At 37.5% G+C, this 21,595-nt stretch overlaps 3 protein-coding genes across 3 annotated transcripts; 1 reads left to right on the forward strand and 2 right to left on the reverse strand.

The window, feature by feature from the left end:
- Positions 1-9,484: 9,484 nt before the first annotated feature.
- On the reverse strand, positions 9,485-10,392 carry GCK72_003107 (uncharacterized protein; the record flags this gene model as incomplete). Its single annotated transcript, XM_053723819.1, has 2 exons — positions 9,485-9,687; positions 10,236-10,392. 2 exons carry the CDS (start codon positions 10,390-10,392, stop codon positions 9,485-9,487), a joined length of 360 nt encoding a protein of 119 aa, XP_053592464.1.
- Positions 10,393-13,266: 2,874 nt separating this feature from the next.
- GCK72_003108 (uncharacterized protein) lies at positions 13,267-21,032 on the reverse strand (the record flags this gene model as incomplete). Its single annotated transcript, XM_053723820.1, has 7 exons — positions 13,267-13,566; positions 14,228-14,314; positions 14,906-15,610; positions 16,879-17,375; positions 18,582-18,846; positions 20,244-20,315; positions 20,928-21,032. The coding sequence occupies 7 exons, from the start codon at positions 21,030-21,032 to the stop codon at positions 13,267-13,269; spliced, it is 2,031 nt and encodes a 676-aa protein (XP_053592465.1).
- On the forward strand, positions 20,995-21,468 carry GCK72_003109 (uncharacterized protein; the record flags this gene model as incomplete). The annotated part of the gene is made up of 1 exon (XM_003090147.2): positions 20,995-21,468. The coding sequence occupies one exon, from the start codon at positions 20,995-20,997 to the stop codon at positions 21,466-21,468; it is 474 nt and encodes a 157-aa protein (XP_003090195.2).
- Between the last annotated feature and the right edge of the window lie 127 nt (positions 21,469-21,595).

Consider the following 21,595-nt stretch of genomic DNA (forward strand, 5'->3'; position numbering starts at 1 on the left):
CATGAAAAATGAGGTTTTGAACAGTTTAAACGTAATATATAAAATTTTCCGGTTATTTTGATGTAAAAATCACATTTTGGCTTTAAAAATGAAAGTAATGCAATTTTTGCGAATTTCCAACTTTAAATGCGCATATCTCAAAAGTGGGCGGAGCTATCAAAAAGTTGTCAACTACAAAAATGTAGCTCTCGTTTTTGTCTACAAGAAATATGTGAATTTGAAAAAATCGGATGAAATGGGATGTCATGAGGGGCTCTGGTCGAGAATTTTATGAAATTCGCAGTTTCATGATCAACTTGAGCCCATAATTGGTTGAAATAGTAAAAAAATGGCTAAAAAATAAATAAATAATTAAAATTTTTTGACCGAAGTTTCTGTTTCCGCTCATTTTCGACCGCCTTTTGTGATTTTAGATTCAAATTATCGAAATTTCATTAAATACACAATTTTCCGGAAAATTTTTTGGAAAAATTTGTCAGAAATATGTAACTTTGTTTCTTTTAGGTTGAGATCACCGTGTACTTGTGAAATTCACAGTTTTTTGGAAAGTTTTGATAAAAAATGTGGTTAAAATTATTCGAAAATCGTTAGAAAATAACCAAAAATGTAGATTGTTAAAACAAAATTATCTTTTGAACAAAAAATTTTAAAAATCAGTAATTTAACACAAATTTAACCATTTTTAGGGACTTTTTTACAGAAAAATAACGATGAAATGTGGAAAACGGGCCGACTTGAAATTTTGCAAGTCTGTTTTACACTGACCTTGGTGAAGGTGCACCACCATGAGAATGAGTACCGGGGTTCGATCCCGCTTGGGGTCAATTTTTGTAACATTTTCATTTTTTCTGTTTTTGCTTTGTTTTATCTTGTAGATCTAATTCAGGGCTACATTTTTGTAGTTGACTACTTTTTGATAGCTCCGCCCACTTTTGTTTTACACTGACCACCTTTCCTACAGTGACAAATTACACTAACCAAAAATAAAACCCAAAATAAATTCGAAAAAGATGAAGCAAGACGCTCCAACTCCAACTAATTCACACATGGAGAGGGGAAGTACTACTCAATTTCAACCGATGTACATATAACTAAATAAATTACAAATAGGGTGTGACAAGACATGCAAGACATGCCATTAGAAACAAGAAACAAAAGAAACATACGGGTTGGTGGTCGCTGCTGTCCGCCACATCCAAATTTAATAATTATTATATAAACTCTCTGTGTCAAACGAGCATTCCAATTTATGTGGTGTGCAGTGATCTTTATAGTGAGGGGGGTCTCTTTTTGTCTGAAAATAACTGTATAGTGAGGTAAGATTTTCGAGATATGCGGTTGCTATGCTAAAGTAAAATGAGACGAAATAGAGAGAAAGGAAAAAGAGAAAAAAACATTTTGATTTATGAAAGAGTGTAGAAGGAGACGGATTATTTAATTACGAGTCTGAGATCAAATTATGTTTTATTTTATTTTTTGAACCTCTGGAGTACATATATACGTTTATATTTATGTGTCTGGGGTTCCGTTGACGTTTTTTTGATAAATGAGTTTTGAGAGCCCGTCATAAGGTATTTTTCAATTTAATCTTTGTATAATTTGCACTCATCTTATAGATCAAAACTAGGGCTACATTTTTGTAGTTGACAACTTTTTGATAGATCCGCCCACTTTTGAGATATGCGCTTTTGAAGATAGCTTCTCTCCTTCTCTCTTTCCTTCTTTCTTTTGGAGCTCTTTAAAGACGTGTTTCTCGAAAGTGGGTGGAGCTATCCAAAAACATTCTGACCACCAAAATGAAGAATTGGATTTGATCCACATAGTTGCATAAACAAATTTAAAACAAAACCCTTCCTGGCTTCATAAAAAGCTTCTGAAAGTTGACGGTTTTACACATAAATTTACTCTTTTTTTTATTTTCATTTGAAAAACTAAGTGTTTTTGCTGGAAATAATTGTTAAAACTAGTTTTTAATACATAAAAAACCTTTAGAAACTTGTTAAATTTCACTTTTTGTAAATAGAGGGAAGATAGCTTCTCACACTACAAAAACTTTAAAGGCGAATATCTCAAAAGTGGGCGGAGCTAGAGAATAACCGTAAACTACAAAAATGAAGCCCTTGTTTTGATCTACAAGATAAAATAAATCAAAAACTGAAAAAATCAAAAATTCACAAAAATTGACCCTAAGCGGGATCGAACCCTGGTACCCATTCTTATAGTGGTGCGCCTTGACCAACAACTTCTCGGCCACCAAATTTTTGCTAAAAATGAGGTTTTTGACATGGAAAATTGGGTTTTGAATAGTTCTAAACGTCATAAATAGAATTTTCCGATTATTTCGATGTAAAAATCACATTTTGGCTTTAAAATAACAAATTTAGGCGATTTCCAACTTTAACGGCGCATATCTCAAAATTGGGCGGAGCTAGAAAAAAGTTGTCAACTTCAACAATGTAGCCCTAGTTTCAATCTAAAATTTAGTAATTGCTTGTTTTTTGTTTGCTCCGCCCAATTTTGAGATATGCGCCTTTAAAGTTGAAAACCCCCTCAAGCCATTTTCATTGCTGAAACATGTTTTCTACATCAAAATGACTGTAAAAATACGATTTTTGACATTAAAATTGTCTTAAAAATGTATTTTCCGTGTCAGAAAACAGATTTTTGGCAAAATCTGAGATTGGCCGAGAAGAGAGACGCAGAGGAAAGAGAGCGTCTGTTTTCTCTGCACTCTCTGCGCCCTCTATCAACTTTCAAGGCGCATATCTCAAAAGTGGGCGGAGCTATCGAAAAGTTGTAAACTACAAAAATGAAGCACTGGATTAAATCTACAAGATGGAATCAATCAAAAACAGAAAAAATGAAAAATTCACAAAAATTGACCCCAAACGGGATGTAACCCCGGTACCCATTCTCATAGTGGTCCACCTTGACCAAGAGACCTTCTCGGCCAAATTTTTGTTACAAACGTGATTTCCGACATGAAAAATGAGGTTTTGAACAGTTTAAACGTAATATATAAAATTTTCCGGTTATTTTGATGTAAAAATCACATTTTGGCTTTAAAAATGAAAGTAATGCAATTTTTGCGAATTTCCAACTTTAAATGCGCATATCTCAAAAGTGGGTGGAGCTATCAAAAAGTTGTCAACTACAAAAATGTAGCTCTCGTTTTTGTCTACAAGAAATATGTGAATTTGAAAAAATCGGATAAAATGGGATGTCATGAGGGGCTCTGGTCGAGAATTTTATGAAATTCGCAGTTTCATGATCAACTTGAGCCCATAATTGGTTGAAATAGTAAAAAAATGGCTAAAAAATAAATAAATAATTAAAATTTTTTGACCGAAATTTCTGTTTCCGCTCATTTTCGACCGATTTTTGTGATTTTAGATTCAAATTATCGAAATTTCATTAAATACACAATTTTCCGGAAAATTTTTTGGAAAAATTTGTCAGAAATATGTAACTTTGTTTCTTTTAGGTTGAGATCACCGTGTACTTGTGAAATTCACAGTTTTTTGGAAAGTTTTGATAAAAAATGTGGTTAAAATTATTCGAAAATCGTTAGAAAATAACCAAAAATGTAGATTGTTAAAACAAAATTATCTTTTGAACAAAAAATTTTAAAAATCAGTAATTTAACACAAATTTAACCATTTTTAGGGACTTTTTTACAGAAAAATAACGATGAAATGTGGAAAACGGGCCGACTTGAAATTTTGCAAGTCTGTTTTACACTGACCTTGGTGAAGGTGCACCACTATGAGAATGAGTACCGGGGTTCGATCCCGCTTGGGGTCAATTTTTGTAACATTTTCATTTTTTCTGTTTTTGCTTTGTTTTATCTTGTAGATCTAATTCAGGGCTACATTTTTGTAGTTGACTACTTTTTGATAGCTCCGCCCACTTTTGTTTTACACTGACCACCTTTCCTACAGTGACAAATTACACTAACCAAAAATAAAACCCAAAATAAATTCGAAAAAGATGAAGCAAGACGCTCCAACTCCAACTAATTCACACATGGAGAGGGGAAGTACTACTCAATTTCAACCGATGTACATATAACTAAATAAATTACAAATAGGGTGTGACAAGACATGCAAGACATGCCATTAGAAACAAGAAACAAAAGAAACATACGGGTTGGTGGTCGCTGCTGTCCGCCACATCCAAATTTAATAATTATTATATAAACTCTCTGTGTCAAACGAGCATTCCAATTTATGTGGTGTGCAGTGATCTTTATAGTGAGGGGGGTCTCTTTTTGTCTGAAAATAACTGTATAGTGAGGTAAGATTTTCGAGATATGCGGTTGCTATGCTAAAGTAAAATGAGACGAAATAGAGAGAAAGGAAAAAGAGAAAAAAAAACATTTTGATTTATGAAAGGGTGTAGAAGGAGACGGATTATTTAATTACGAGTCTGAGATCAAATTATGTTTCATTTTATTTTTTGAACCTTTGGAGTACATATATACGTTTATATTTATGTGTCTGGGGTTCCGTTGACGTTTTTTTGATAAATGAGTTTGAGAGCCCGGCATAAGGTATTTTTCAATTTAATCATAGTATAATTTGCACTCATCTCGTAGATCAAAACTAGGGCTACACTTTTGTAGTTGACAACTTTTTGATAGCTCCGCCCACTTTTGAGATATGCGCTTTTGAAGATAGCTTCTCTCCTTCTCTCTTTCCTTCTTTCTTTTGGAGCTCTTTAAAGACGTGTTTCTCGAAAGTGGGTGGAGCTATCCAAAAACATTCTGACCACCAAAATGAAGAATTGGATTTGATCTACATAATTGCATAAACAAATTTAAAACAAAACCCTTCCTGGCTTCATAAAAAGCTTCTGAAAGTTGACGGTTTTACACATAAATTTACTCTTTTTTTTATTTTCATTTGAAAAACTAAGTGTTTTTGCTGAAAATAATTGTTAAAACTAGTTTTTAATACATAAAAAACCTTTAGAAACTTGTTAAATTTCACTTTTTGTAAATAGAGGGAAGATAGCTTCTCACACTACAAAAACTTTAAAGGCGAATATCTCAAAAGTGGGCGGAGCTAGAGAATAACCGTAAACTACAAAAATGAAGCCCTTGTTTTGATCTACAAGATAAAATAAATCAAAAACTGAAAAAATCAAAAATTCACAAAAATTGACCCTAAGCGGGATCGAACCCTGGTACCCATTCTTATAGTGGTGCGCCTTGACCAACAACTTCTCGGCAACCAAATTTTTGCTAAAAATGAGGTTTTTGACATGGAAAATTGGGTTTTGAATAGTTCTAAACGTCATAAATAGAATTTTCCGATTATTTCGATGTAAAAATCACATTTTGGCTTTAAAATAACAAATTTAGGCGATTTCCAACTTTAACGGCGCATATCTCAAAATTGGGCGGAGCTAGAAAAAAGTTGTCAACTTTAACAATGTAGCCCTAGTTTAAATCTAAAATTTAGTAATTGCTTGTTTTTTGTTTGCTCCGCCCAATTTTGAGATATGCGCCTTTAAAGTTGAAAACCCCCTCAAGCCATTTTCATTGCTGAAACGTGTTTTCTACATCAAAATGACTGTAAAAAGACGATTTTTGACATTAAAATTGTCTTAAAAATGTATTTTCCGTGTCAGAAAACAGATTTTTGGCAAAATCTGAGATTGGCCGAGAAGAGAGACGCAGAGGAAAGAGAGCGTCTGTTTTCTCTGCACTCTCTGCGCCCTCTATCAACTTTCAAGGCGCATATCTCAAAAGTGGGCGGAGCTATCAAAAAGTGGTCAACTACAAAAATGTAGCCCTAGTTTTGATCTACAAGATGAATGTAACTTTGACAAAATTGGATGAAATGGGATGTCATTACGGGCTCTCAAAATAGGATTTTACACTGTCTGGGAAATCTCAAAAAATGAAAAACGTGAAATTCAATTCATCATGCGAAGTGCCTTCCCAATTCTTTTTCCACATGCTCTCACACACAGGTGTCAATAATAAAAATATAATAATTTCCCCCGGAGATGATCCCATCTGTCATATTCTCAACAGCTTCCCCCTCTTCTCACCAGAAAGATAATAGAGAATATGTATAATAATAGGAGTAGTAGTGGTGAGAAGATGCCTCCTCTCAATGAGTTATGTACTACTAATAAGCACAACTTCCCTGCGTCTCTCTCTCTCTCTCTCTGAGGCAATTAGTGTCAAAAGGGGTGTGGCTTATTATGAAGAGAGGATATGTGTGTGTGTGTGCCCTCTTGAAAAAGGGATTAGAAGGCGGATGGAGTTGTGAAGAGGTAAACAGCAGATTCTGGAGACGAATTCTATTGGGTGACGGAAGGTGTACGAGGAGATAAAGTGCTTCTGATTGGATACATTTTACATGTAGCCACAGGAGAGAGGGATGTTGGATTTTAGATTGACCATTTTAGAAATGAATTCGGGTATAAAAATAAGAAATCGCTGGCCGTCAACTCGGTCATTTTTTACACTGACCGACCGATTACAATGACAAACTACACTGACCATCTTACACTGACCAGAATTCAAATATTATATATTTTCTTATTAATTCGGTATAAAAAGGGTTCATCGATTTTTTTTGGTTGCAAATTGCAAGCATTTTTTGATAAAATGTAAGAATTTCGATTTCTATTTGAAAAACCGCGACGTAGGCGCGCCAGCATAAAAATTCCAAAGGATTCTGTAAGGTGGCGGATGTATAATTGAAATTTGGGTATAAAAAGGTAAATCGTGGCCTAGAATCCGTCAACTCGGCTGTTACACAGACAAAATTACTACAGGCCATAGTGATATCGCACCACTAAAATTATTGAAGTGAAATAACAAGAAATATACGAGATTGATGTTATATGAAATTCATAGAGTTGAGTTCCCTAGACACTGTCTACCTAATATTAGATTGAACAAAACAATATAATAAAAATAAAGACTTTATGGGGAACATCAGTAGAGAGCATATATATATATATATATATATATATATATATATATATATTGCTTACCAGAGTTGTACGGAATGCCATTTTTCAGTTTCCGGAATCCGGAATACGGAACCGGAATCGAATTTTCGAAATCCGGAATCCCGAATTCGGAATCGGAGTGCCGAAAAACACGGAATTCCGGAATTTCGGAATCCGGAATGATTCGATAAATTTGCAAGGCCAAGTCATTTTTTCGAGTGTTTTTAATGATATATAAAGTTTAAAACTACTTTTGAGGTTCAAAACCGAAAAAGAATAACTATAGCTGTCTTTTAAACTCAAAACAATCTCCAAATATCAACTTCTGAATTCCGGAAAAAAGGAAACTCAAAAAACCGGAATCCGGAATCCGGAATCGGAATAAAAATTACCACTTTCCGGAATCCGGAACCGAATTGCCGAAAAAAACCCGGAATCTGGAATTCGGAATCCGGCCAACTCTGTTGCTTACTGTCAGTAAAATGAACGAAAATTATTTCGGCGGTGGACACAGAAATTTTTCTTCGGCCAACTTCGAGACCCGGTCATGACTTCCTTTCTTGTCCGATTTTATCAAATTTACATTTTTCTTATAGATCAAAATCTGGGCTACATTTTTGTAGTTGACACCTTTTTGATAGCTCCACCCACTTTTGAGATATGCGCCTTTAAAGTAAACTTCTCTGTGTCTCCTTTTCTCAGTTTTTGTGCGCAGCATATCTCAGAAATGGGCTGAGATATCAAAAAGTTGTCAACTACAAAAATGTAGCCCTGGTTTTGATCTACAAGAAAAATATAAATTTGGAAAAATCGGACGAAAAAGGAATTCATGACCGGATCTCAAAGTTGGTCAATTTTACACTGATCATTCTGTTACAGTGACAAATTACACTGACCAAAATTCCTATATCAAATAACCAAAGTACCCATAAGCAACCTCGCATAGGCAACTTTAACAACTTTATGTAGAAAAACACTTATAAAAAATCTAGAAAAATTAAACAAAAAATCGGAATTTGCAAATTGAAAAAAATACTTCAGTCTTCCTTTAATACACCTTGAAAACCCAAAAAAGTGCACATAATTCTCGAAATTTCTTTCTATACATGTACACCCATATATAACAACATGAAGGTGCAACATAATCCTGCCCCACAAAACAAATTGAATAAAAGTCTCTTCTTCTTCTTCCACCAGGGGGGGGGGGTCCCCTCCCAGCGGAAGGACGTCTTCATAAGAAGAAGAGGGCGGGAAAGTGTAGAATAACACTCCTTCTCGAATTTACCTTTTCCCCCCATGTCATACGCACTTTTCTTAATTAAATGTCCGCTTTCTCTGCCAATCCGTGGGATTTCTATACGGGTGGTGTGTGTATAGAGTAGACTTAGAAGCCTAAGCCCTTTCTGAGAGAGTGTAGATCATAAAAATGGGAGTTTATTGAGACGACGGACTGATTGGATAGATGGATGGACGAGGGGTGAAATTGAATGAAAAAACGCTTTCATATCTTTTTTTGTCATTTTTATGCAAAAAATGACAAAAAATGAATGAAAAAACATGAAAAACAGCAAGTGTGCTCTAATGAGCATTTAGGCGGGAAATTCAAAATTTGAGTGAAAAACGCGAAAAACGAGAGGTTTTCTTCCTTTTTTGTCATTTTTTGATAAAAAAAAAAACATTTTTATGCAAAAAATGACAAAAAATAAATGAAAAAATACAAAAAGAAGGATCTGATGAAAGTGCGCTCTAATGAGAATTTAGGCGACAAATTTGAATTTTTGAGTGAAGAATGTGATTTTGAGCTGAAAATGAGAAATTGGCGGGAAATTCAAATTTTGAGTGAAAAAATAGGATTTTTGGACTATTTTTGAGTTTTATAAGTGATTTTTAATGTTTATGCGCAAAAATTTTTCCAAATTTTGAGATGAAAGCTTTGAATTTTGGAGTCTAAACCTTGAGAAAGTGAAAATATCGATTTCTTTCCAGTTGGTGGTCTAAAAATGGAATTTTTCAGTCAAAAATCTAGGATTTTCTCGATTTCCAGTCGAAAATCCTATTTTTTCATCAAAAAATCACGAAATTTCGGTAGAGTGCTTTTGCATCAAATGGAAGTTCGCTCTTTAGATAAACATGCCAATTTTTAGAGAATTTCGTCATTTTTGAGCCCTCAAAAGATGAAAATTTCAAAAAGTCCACTAGAGCGCACTTGCACAGCCAAAAATTCAAAAACATCTGACAGAATATATTGAAAGTGAATGAAAAGAAAGGGGTATTTACAAAAATAGCTATTAGTCTAAAAGGAAGTGCGCTCCAATGAGAAAAACGGGGAAACTCCGCCCACTTTTTCATATTCTCAATAGAGCGCGCTTTCTATCAAGACGAATAGATCATATACAAATAAGTTACAAAAAGAGGGGATTTTTAAGTAAAATGAAAGGATAATTGTTTGATTTTCGCGGGAAAAAAAAGAGAAATTTATCGATTGATTCATGGAGGCCACGCCCCTTTTCTAGGCCCACATCTCTTCGGTACGTCCGAATTTGTAGACACAGGAGGAGGCGAAGATGATAAAGTTGGTGAGGAAGAGGGCGACACCCGGCCAGACGGTGTGCTCACCCTGACGAAGGACGTAGTCGGAGAACAGAATCCACGTGGCGGCGACAAGGGAGGCGAACGAGACGACGAATGCGGCCATCAGCCAGAGGCGGGCGCCTGGAAATTGACAAAAAAAATGCGAAATTATTTGAAAAAGCGGAAAAATATACTCAAAAATGATGAAAAAAGGCAAAAAATGTCGATGGCCGAACTTTTGCAAAACCTCGGCCACCATGCTTTTCGGCCGATTTTCATCATTTTTTAACTAATTTTCTACATTTTTCTGTCATTTTGACAGTTTTTAACCAGTTTTCTTAGCAAATGAGATCCAAAAAAGTGAAAATTCGAAGAAACAACCGAAAAAATGACGGTGGCCGAACTTTTGCGAAAAGTCGGCCACCATGCTTTTCGGCCGTTTTTCGTCATTTTTTCATAATTTTTGACTAATTTTCTAAATTTTTCGGCCATTTTATCAGTTTTCAATCATTTTTCTGAAAATGGAAGTAAAAATTCGGAGAAAAAACCGAAAAAATGTCGGTGGCCGAACTTTTGCAAAACCTCGGCCACCATATTTTTCGGCCGTTTTTCATCGTTTTTCCTCATTTTTTCTCGATTTTTTTCGCTATTTTCGACCATTTCTTGCCATTTCAGCACTTTTCCCGTACCTTTGGTGCCAAGAAGACCCTCATGAAGGGACTCTCCGCGAACTTGCGAATTCGAGATGGCATTGACCATGAACATTGCCAAAGTACTCGAAATTGTAATGATGAAATAGACGTTCGTCCAATCTTTCTTCTCGTAAACCGCCGCCGTATCGATCATCAGCCACCACGCGATGAAGAACAGAGCAGCCGACGCGATTGAAGCGACCGCGTTTCTGCAAACAAATGTATAAATTTTTTTGAATAAAAATAAAAATTTTTTGGAAAAAGCTATCAAAAACCCTGAAAAAAGGACCAAAAACTTGCGTGGCCGAGTTTTTATCATTTGAAAAAGTTCGGCCACCGCATTTTTAAGCGACTCACTAGGTTTTTGAGCATTTTTCATCAATTTTTGTTTCAACACAGGAAAATCAAAAAAAATTACGATAATCAACAAAAAAGTGTGATGGCCTAGCTTTTTCCAGGGTGAAAAAGTTCGGCCACCGTCATGTTGCGCAATTTTTCAGCAATTTTCATCAATTTTGACTAATTTCACTATAAAGATGAATTAAAATTGGTGAAAATGACGAAAAAACCGAGGTGGTCGAGTTTTTTTTAGTAAAACTTCGGCGACTGCAAAACGTGCGGCGGCCGAACCTTTTCACGTTGAAGAAACTCGGCCATCACACTTTTTTTTGCTTTATCTTGATTTTTTCGTTATTTTCTGTCGAAAATCGGTGAAAATGTCCAAAAAAAGCGGTGGCCGAGCTTTTTCACCATGAAAAAACTCGGCCACGCTCGCTTTTTCAGCAAATTTTCAGAATTTATCACACCCACCTTCTTCCCTCCAAATCGAACGCGCAATTGCAGCGAATTTGGTCGAAACAGCCGGACATTTCACTGGAAAAATTGATTAAAATGACTAAAAAACACAAAAATCAATAAAGTATAGATATGAAATCGCAAAAAAACGATAATTTTGATATAAAAATGCCAAAAAAACTGATTTTTTTCAAAATTTTACATAAAAAACGAGGAAAAACAAGTAAATATCGACAAGAGATGAGCAACAAATCGGAGAAATTTCAAACCGGACAAAAAGTGGGCGTGGCCTAGAGCAAATGCGCTCTACCAAACTCAAAAGTTCGGTGGGGCGCATTTACTGAACTAAGCAAACGCGCTCTATCGCAGTTTTTCAATGAAATTTCAAAAACAAATTTCGGAGAGTTCGATAGAGCGCGATTGCATCCTTTGGTAGAATCTAATTAGATAATTACCTAAAATTACAGATGTGAAAAATGATAGTTAAGAAATGAAGGGAAAAACACAGATTTTCACACCCGAATTACTGTGGCTATTGGCTGGAGAAGAATGAAGTGAGAAAGTGCGCTCTATTGAGAAAATATGAATTTAGGCGGGAAATTTGAATTTTTGGGTCGAATTTTCCAGTTTTTAAGCTAAAATCGAGATTTTTAGAGGGAACACTAGAATTTTGAAGCGAAATTCCCAGTTTTCACATCAAAAACTTGAATTTCCATCCAGTAACTAAGTTTTTGGACCGAAAATCGGTTTTTCGAGCATAAATTCGAGTTTTCGAGTCAAAAAACTCAAATCTTCAGCTAAAAATTACGAGTGTTTCGCTCCAAAACCATATTTTAACCAGTAAACTGCGATTTTTGGGTCAAAACCACGGAATTTTTTGCAAAAAACTGAGATTTTTGATGAAAAATGACAAATTTGCTGAGAAAATCAAATTTTTCGTTGAAAAATGTAATTTTCAGCAAAATTTCCCAGTTTTTGAGCTAAGATCGAGTCATTTTTAGCAAAAAAATCGGATTTTTGGCTTAAAATTCTCATTTTTGCTCTTTTTTCGGTCAAAATCTGTCAATTCTTTACCAAAAAAAACACCCAAATTCTCAATAGAGCGCACTTTCCACCACTCTTCCCCATGAAAACCAAAAAAAATCCTGAAAATGAATGGGGAGAAAAGGCACAAAACGGGAAACAAAAATGGGAAAAAAAAAAACAAATAAAAAAGGGGGGAAAATTGGGAAACCTAATAACGAGAGAGAAGAAAAAATGTGTTAGATTTGTAATAAAATCAATAAATTCCTTTTTGATCTACACATCCAATTATCGATTTATCGATTGCAACTCGAACTGCCACAGCATTTATCTAAATCCAATTCCAGAAGCAGATCGTCTTCTTCTGTTTTCGACTTTTTCGGCTGAAAAAAATGTATAAAAATGGAAAAAAAGGGGCGTGGCTAATGAGGCTCCGCCCATTTTTCTAGATCAGGAAACTTGGGGAAAACGAGCTTTTTTTTTTAAATGTAAACCCGGTTTTTTTCAGAAATTCCAATTAGACTCCGCCCTTTTTTAAGAGTGATTACGGTAACATTGGGAAAAAAAGGGGCGTGGCTAAAGAGACTCCGCCCATTTTTCTAGATAAGGTTTTGGGGCTGGAAAAGTGGGCGGAGCCTCTCATGAAAACCGCCGGGTTCGACATTTCATGGAAAAGTGGGCGGAGCTTCGATAGAATGTTAGGGAGTTTAGGCTCCGCCCATTTTCATGTAAACAACGTAAAAGGGGGCGGAGTTTAGCGCACAGATAGACTCCGCCCCTTTTCTCCCAATCTTATCAAAACAATTTCTTCAGCAAGCCCCGCCTTTTTTCTCTAATCTTCTTAGGCCCCGCCCATGTTCTAGCTATGCTCCGCCCCTTCTAATTTTAAGGTTTCTAGGCTCCGCCCCTTTTCTTATCTTTTTTCTAACATTGAGATTTCCTTTAAGCTCCGCCCATTTTTTCGTATCTCCCCAAGTCCCGCTCTTATCCTTCTTTCTTAAAATACGCCCATTTCCGACTAGGCTCCGCCCCTTTTCTCCCATATTTCTCAGATCGATACTTTCAATCAAGCTCCGCCCCCATCCTTCTTTCTCAAATTACGGTTTAGACTCCGCCCCTTTTCTCTCTATAGTTCCTAGGCTCCGCCCACTTCTTATTTTTCTCTAACGCTGTGATTTTCCTTCAAGCTCCGCCCTTTTCCCCATTTTTCTCAAAGCTCCGCCCATTTCCAGCTAGAGACACTCACCGCGACTCCATGAATATTTTGTGATTTCCACAACTGAGCATACAATCCATCGTGAGCCAACAACTCGAAATGTGTGCCGTTTTCGGCGACACGCCCCTCTTCAAGTACATAAATGATGTCGGCGTCGACGATAGTCGCCAGACGATGAGCAATGAAAAGGGACGTCCGCTTCTCCACGGCTCCCTTCAACGCCTTCATTATATTGGATTCGGTGATGGCGTCGAGGGACGATGTCGCCTCGTCGTAGATCACGAATGGCGCGTTCTGAATGAATATTAAATTGTATAAAAAACGATTCTAGGCTCCGCCCACAACACCGAATTATTGGAAAATTGAAAAACCGAGAAACTAAGCGAAGTGGGAGGAGCCTAATTTGTCAAATTTTTAATGAAAGCGGAGCCTCCGCCCTCTTTTATACCGTTTTTGTAACATCAGACAGCATGAAAAGGGGCGGAGCCTAAGATTCCTCGAAACTGGCTCCGCTCCTTCTTTTCATGAAATCTGAAATTACAATATCTTGAAAACGGTGTGAAAGAGGGCGGAGCTTGTGTCTAGGCTCCGTTCCTATCGTAATGAGGGGAGGGCGGAGCCAGGATGCACGCTCCTCCCCCAAAGTGGGCGGAGCCTAGATCTCTCAAAGCTCCGCCCATTTTATCTGTAATTGTTCCGCCTTCATTTTATACAGTATCTGCAAATTCATACACCATGTAAAGGGGCGGAGCCTGAGATTCTCAATTCCGCGATTGGGGCCCCGCCCCTTTTCATGATATCTGAAGTTACAGCATATTGGCTCCGCCCTATCGTAATGAGGCGAGGACTAAATTGGCTCCACCCACTTCCCAGTTCCTTTTTTAAGTTGTAAAAGTGGGCGGAGCCTAGACCTCGCTAAGCTCCGCCCCTTTCCATCTGTAATTGTGTTTCTTACCTTGAGTATAGCTCTCGCAATGGCGACACGTTGTTTCTCTCCACCTGACAATTTGAGTCCTCTCTCACCGACGAGTGTTTCGTAACCCTGCAACAACAATCATTCATTTGGATATTGACTGAAAAAAGTGGGTGGAGCTTCGAGACTCCGCCCATTTTAGCTTGGGAAAAAAGAAAATTCGAGGTGAAAACGGTTTCAAAATATAGTGATTTCGGCGGTTTTCAGCCAAAAATAAAATATTTCACTTATCTTTCGAGTCGAAAGTTTCGACCAAAATCGCGTAATTTCAGCTCAAAATTCCATTTTTCAGTTCAAAAATTCACAAAAATCTGTCTAAAACGACCTGGATCAACCAGCTGTCAACCAGCTATCGTTAAACCCTATGAGCTGGCGTGCCGTTGACGCGTTCCTTCTCAATTTTCCCGATTTTTAGCTCAAAATTGGCCATTTTCAGCTGAAATTTGCTCGTTTTCAGCCAAATTTTTGCACATTTCCAGCTTAAAATTGTTCATTTTCAGCCCAAAATTCTCATTCTTAGCTCAAAATTGGTCATTTTCAGCTGAAATTTGGTCCTTTTCCGCTAAAATGTTATTGTTTTTACCTTAAAATTGCTCATTTTCAGCTCAAAATTTCTCATTTTAAGCCAAATTTTTGCCTGTTTTCAGCTCAAAGACTCACATTAGGCATTCTCATAACCGATTCATGTAGATCCGCCATCTTCGCCGCCTGAATCACCTCATCCTTCGTCGCCGTCGGTCGTCCATAAGCCAAATTATAGAAAATAGTGTCATGAAATAGGACGGAATCTTGTGGTACAATACTAATCGCTTGTCTGAGTGATTCCAGTGTGAGCTCACGAGTCTCCGCCCCATTTATACGGACAGTTCCGTGTTCCGTATCGTAAAGACGGTAGAGGAGACGGACGATCGTTGATTTCCCAGAGCCAGAGCCGCCTACAATGGCAACTTTTTTTCCAGCTGGAATTTCCAGATTGAGTCCTTTCAGAATCGGTTTTTCCGACAGGTAACCGAAATGTACATCCTCGAATTTCAGATTTATATCATTTCCTGAAATTTTCAGCTGGCGCGCGTCGGGCGCTTCGACAATTTTCGGTTTCAATGTGAGTAAAGAGAACATTTGATTCATGTCGACAAGGCCTTGACGCACTTCTCGATACACTGAACCCAAGAAATTCAATGGAATTGAGAGTTGAAATAACAAAGTGTTCGCGAGAATCAAATCTCCAATTGTGAAATCACCGGCGGCGATTCGTGTGCCAGCCATACACATTACACCGATTAGGGCACCCGAGAAGATTGCGTTTTGGGAAAAGTTGAGGAGCGCCAGGGAGGATGTCGTTTTTAGAGAGGCACCTTCGTATTTCTGGAAATTTTCGTATTTCAGGAGGATTTTAGAGGGAAAAATTTGGGGAAAAACGTGAAAATTTCAAGTTTTAATTAGAAAATCGACTAAAAATCAGATTTTCTATGAGAAATTTTATGTAAACTTTCAAAAAAGGGGCGTGGCTGATGAAGCTCCGCCCACTTTTACTGTTCGATTGGAGATTTAATGAAAAGTGGGCGGAGCTTGGATAGAATCTAGATAGCTTAGGCTTCGCCCATTTTCCGATAGGCCATTTTTGAGAAAAATTTCGGGAAAACTGGATTTTTTCTGAAATTCCATCTAGACTCCGCCCCTTTTCAGAGAGAATCACTGAAAAATAAAGAGTTGATTGAAAAAACAAGTTTTTATCATTATTTCAAGCAAAAAAACCTTAAAATTCGACATTTTTCTATCAAATGAGAAGAAAAATCCTAATTTTTGGATATAAACTCACAAAAAAAAACGCAAAAAATACTTTTTTTCTGGAATTTTCTGCAGAAAATGTTCAAATATTTACTAATTTTCTCAATTTTCAATGGTTTTTGAATTCAAATCGACCTAGAAACATTAAAAATTGATATTTTTCCAGTTGTTCGGTTATTTTTCCCCTTTTTTTCATCCATTTCCGGGATTTTTACTTATTGGTAGGATTTTCTGCTCAAAATTGATCAGTTTCGGCACAAAATTGCTCATTTTTCAGCTTAAAACTGATCATTCTTAGCTAAAAATTAAAATTTTTTACTTTAAGTACCATCTAGGCTCCGCCCCTTTTTAGAGAGGCGCCTTCGTATTTCTGCAAAATATTTGGGCATTTTTGGGGAAAAATTACCCTTTTTCAGCATAAAATTCTCATTTTCAGCTCAAAATTGATTCAGCGTTTCAGGAGGATTTTAGAGCGAAAAATTTGGGGAAAAACGTGAAAATTTCAATTTTTATTTAGAAAATCGATTACAAATCAGATTTTCTATGAGAAATTTCATCTAAACTTTAAAAAAAGGGGCGTGGCTAATGAATTGGCCGTTTTCAGTTCAAAATTCCTCATTTTCAGCCTAAAATTGCTCATTTTCAGCCCAAAATTGCTCATTTTCAGCCCAAAATTGCTCATTTTTAGCCTAAAATGCTCATTTTCAGCCTAAAATGCTCATTTTCAGACAAATTTTTTGCATTTTCAGACAAAAATCGCTCATTTTCAGCTAAAATTAGGTCATTTTCAGCACAAAAATGATCATTTTAAGCCGAATTTTTGCTTGTTTTCAACTCAAATTTACCTTCAAGTAGTGATCATATCGATCGGCCTCGAATTTCTCATTATTAAAATACTTGACAGTTTCATAATTGATAAGCGAGTCGATCGCTTTGTTGCCCGCATCGTTATCCGCCTGATTCATTTGATGTCGAAATTTCGTTCTCCAACTGGTAATACCCAGAGTAGCGATTCCATACATTCCAATACTTCCCATTGTCATATAAGCGAATTCTGGTCCAAGAGTTCCCGTGAAAAGGGCGGAGACCATTCCGATTTCAACAGCCGTCGGAATCAAATTGAATATGAGAGAGGATAAAACAAAACTCATTCCCCTCGTTCCTCGATCAATTGCTTTCGATAGGGCGCCAGTTTGACGATTCAAATGAAATGAGAGATCCAGTGAGTGTAAGTGAAGAAATATCGATCGAGAGATTGATCGGACCGAGTTTTGAGCAACTTTTGCAAAGACCGCGTTACGCAACTCGTTGAATGCCGAAGACGTGGCACGCGCCATTCCGTCTGAAATTCGAGACATTGAAAACTGGCCTAAAATCACAAAATTCGGCCAGGAGACTGAAAAATTTGGATTCAGCGTAAAAAACAGCGTTGAAATGAGTATAATATCAAAAAATAAGTTGGTGGCCTAGAAATACAAATTTTGAAAAAGTTAGTCCCCCTGTGAAAACTGGCCTGAAATCCCAAAATAAAGCTAGGAGACTGAAAAAATTGAATTCCGCATGAAAAAAAACTTTGAAATGAGTATAATATCAAAAAATAAGGTGGTGGCCTAGAAATCCAAATATCGGAAAACTAGTCCCCCGGTCAAAACTGGCCTAAAATCACAAAACTAGGCCATAAGACTGAAAAATTTGGATTCAGCGTGAAAAGAGCTTTGAAATGAGTATAATATCGAACAAATTAATTGGTGGCCTAGAAATCCAAATTTTGGAAAAGTTAGTCCCCCGCCCAAAATCGGCTTAAAATCCCAAAATTCAGTCAGGAGACTCAAAATTTGGATTCGGCGTGAAAAAAGCTTTGAAATGAGTATAATATCAGAAAAATAAGTTGGTGGCCTAGAAATCCAAATTTCGGAAAACTAGTCCCCCTGTCAAAAATGATCTAAAATCCCAAAATTAGGCCAGGAGACTCAAAAATTCGGATTCAGTGTGAAAAGAGCGTTGTAATGAGTATAATATCAAAAAAATAAGTTGGTGGCCTAGAAATCCAAATTTCGGAAAACTAGTCCCCCGCCCAAAATCGGCTTAAAATCCCAAAATTCAGTCAGGAGACTCAAAAATTCGAATGCAGCGTAGAAACCAGCAAAAACAACGAAATTTGGTAGGGGGACTAACTTTTTCCGAATTCGGATTTCTAGGCCACCAACTTTTTTTGATATTATACTCATTTTAAAGCTCTTTTCATGCGGAATTGAAAATGTTCAGTCTCCTGGCCTAGATTTGTAATTTTAGACCAGTTTTGACCGCGGGGACTAACTTTTCCGAAATTTGGATTTCTAGGCCACCAACTTATTTTTCGATATCATACTCATTTCAAAGATCTTTTCACACTGAATCCGAATTTTTCAGTCTCCTGGATCTAAATTTCAGCCATTTTCAGCAATTCTAAAGCATTTGCGTCTAATTTTTGTCATTTTTAGATCCATTTCAATCGAATTTTCGGGGTTTTTAGAACTCAAAAATAGCGTCTGTTGATCCAAAAACTCACAAGCAATACACGTGGCAATTCCAGCCGTAAAAATGGTCTGTGATGGTGTTCCATCGAAAGTGAGTTTCAACAACTCGGGCGCCTTTCCATTATAATAATTGACAACGTCTCTGAGTAGAAATGGAACTGAAACATTCGCTAGTTTCGCTGCAATCAGAAGACTCAGAGCCACGAGAACTCTTCGTTTGATTTCCGGTTTATCTTTTGGCCAAACGTATTTTAGAAGACGTTGGACGAGTTGATATCCTGTCAGTTGACCGCTTGCCTGCAATGGATTTTCAGCATTTTTAGAGGGATTTTGGGAGGAAAATCGATTGAAAACGATAGATTCAGAATTCGAGATCCGCTACAGTAACCCTGATCCAGGAAACTAAAAACTTAGATCCTAGGTACAGCAACCCGGATCCAGAAAACTAAAAACTTAGATCCTAGGTACAGTAACCTGGATCCAGAAAACTAACAATGTGGATCCCAGGCTACAGTAACCCCGATCCTAAAAACTAACAATGTGGATATTGGGTACAGTAACCCCGATCCTAGGCTACAGTAATCCGGATTCTAAAAGCTAGAAATCTGGTTCTGAGGCTACAGTAACCCTGATCCTAAATTTCAAGGATTTGGTTCGCGGGGTACAGTAGCCCGGATCCTGGAAACTGAACATTTGGATCCAAGGAACCGTCTGGGGTACCTTTGACGCGTTTTACTACTTTCAAAAGTCCAAAATTGCCTAAAAACTGTTTCTGGCGTTCCTTTGACGCTTTCTGCTTTTAAAATAGGAAAATCCGTCTGATCGATGAATTTCCACTGTCTGGCGCACCATCGACGCGTTTTAGCTTCGAAAACTGAATTTTTACCAAATTTCAGTCAAAAAACAGCTGTAAAATCAGTGTTTTTCATATCAAAAATGCTAGATTTTCACTGTCTGGCGCGCCCTGGGCGCTTTTAAAGTCAGTTTCCAGTGAAAATCTTTCTTTCCATTCAATTTTTGCTGAAATTTCGCAATTTTCAACTCAAAATCATCCAAAAATCTACAGTACCCCCTGTGACTCATTGGTAACCGATCAAAAATCTCTGCGAAATATTGTACGAATCGTCGCCTCCGTCTCCCAGCCGTCGGCTGGGAATCGGCACAAATCAAACGGCCGGCGAATGGGAATTCTCATAAAGTCAACGGAGAGAATCACATAAATAGGGGGCTCCAGGGGGAAGAAAGACATCCACCTCGTCTCCTGCTTCTTCTCCTGCTTCTGAAGGCTTTTTGGGCTTTTTCAGGCCTTTTAACGCCTTTTTGGGCCTTTTTTGAGCCCTTTTCGGCCTTTTTGGGGCTTTTTGGGCCGTTTTCAGCCTTTTTTGGCCGTTTTAAGGCTTTTTTTTGAGCCGTTTGTGGCCTTTTCATGGCCTGAACTGCCCATTATCAACTGGAATCCATAATTTTCCTCTTAAAAAAAGGGATTTTCGACTAAAATCACTAATTTCTGCTCAAATTTGGGCCAGTTTTGGCGTTTTTTGACAGAAAATCCCGTCAAATTTCGACTTTTTCGGCGCAAAAACAGTCAAATTTCGAGATTTTCGACTTAAAATCCGTTAATTTCCGACTTTTTTGGCTTAAAATCCGTTAAAATTCTAGGATATTTGATGCTAGAGGCATTTTTTCCTACTCACCTGTAACGGCACCTGACTGCTAGCACCGGGATGGAAGCATGTCCTTGTGAATACTTGAACCACTGCTCGTTTCTGAAAATAAAAATGAGTTCTGGGGTGACGTTGACGCGTTTTTCGGCTAATGATGTCTGTTTTTACTTAAAATTGTACCCCCTGGGGTGCCTTTAACGCATTTCTATTATTTACAACAAGCTGGACACTTTCTGAACTGGAAAACGTCAAAAAGGCCGAGAAAATCCATTACGATTAATTTTTCCACTTGAAAATGAGAAACTTGACAAATCTGGCGCGCCTTTGACGCTTTCCACGATTTTCAAAAAGTTCAAAAACCCCCAAAAAATGGGATTTTGGGACCGTCTGGCGCTTTTTTTAACGCTTTTTCAGATCGCTCTGGGGTTCCTTTGACGCGTTTTACTCCTTTCGGAAGTCCAAAAACGCCCTAAAGGTATATCTGGCGCGCCTTGTACGCTTTCTGACTTGAAATCTGGAGGTTTTATTCCAAATTCTGACCTTCCACTTTTCAGATTAAAAATCAGAATTTAAAGATTCTGAATCCCATTAAACTGAATCTCGAAATCGAATTCCGACTTTTTTGGCTTAAAATCCGTCAAATTCCAACTTTTTTGGGCCAAAATCGATCAATTTTCGACTTTTTCGGCTTATATTCCAATTTTTTGGCCTCACCTCTCGCCAAATTCCAACTTTTTTTGGCTCAAAATCCCGTCTAATGCTATCTTTTCCAGACACCAACATGTCGACAACGTCTCTCATCCTCCTCATCACCGCCATCGCCGTCACCCCAATCTACTCCGCCCAATCGTCCGGCGCCGTGAAAGTCGGCGACGACTGTGACCTGGGTACCCGTCACCGTATCGGTAAAGGAAGTTACTACGAGGAATGCGTCTCGAAATACGAGACCGCCGGCTGTTTCGCCAGTTGGGAGACCGACGAATCAGCTCAATTCGTGAAACACAGTGAGACAATCGATCGAATGTACAAGAACAACGCCGTCGGATTCCGTTACAAGTGTGAAATGTCAAATGGATACATCTCGTTCGCCCCGATTGGTTGTGTGCTCAATAAGAAGGATGGGCTCGAATTGTTGGAATTGAATGCGAGTGGACAATTGGATAACGGACAGAATGTCAAGTGTAAGCAGAATAACGAAGGAGAATTCAGTTTCGAGTTTGGATCCGAGGCTGCTGCTGGTGCCAACTCGCAATGATTAAGAGTTAATTGGGCTAATTATTAATTGATTTTTTGACGCAGAATAAACTTGTTTTGAGCAATCACTTGTCTTGTCTCACTGTAGGACACATATATTCAGATTCCTGTAGCAGAGTTGCATGGAA

This window comes from Caenorhabditis remanei, chromosome I, assembly GCF_010183535.1.
Source record: "Caenorhabditis remanei strain PX506 chromosome I, whole genome shotgun sequence".
In the NCBI taxonomy this organism is placed as follows: domain Eukaryota; kingdom Metazoa; phylum Nematoda; class Chromadorea; order Rhabditida; family Rhabditidae; genus Caenorhabditis; species Caenorhabditis remanei.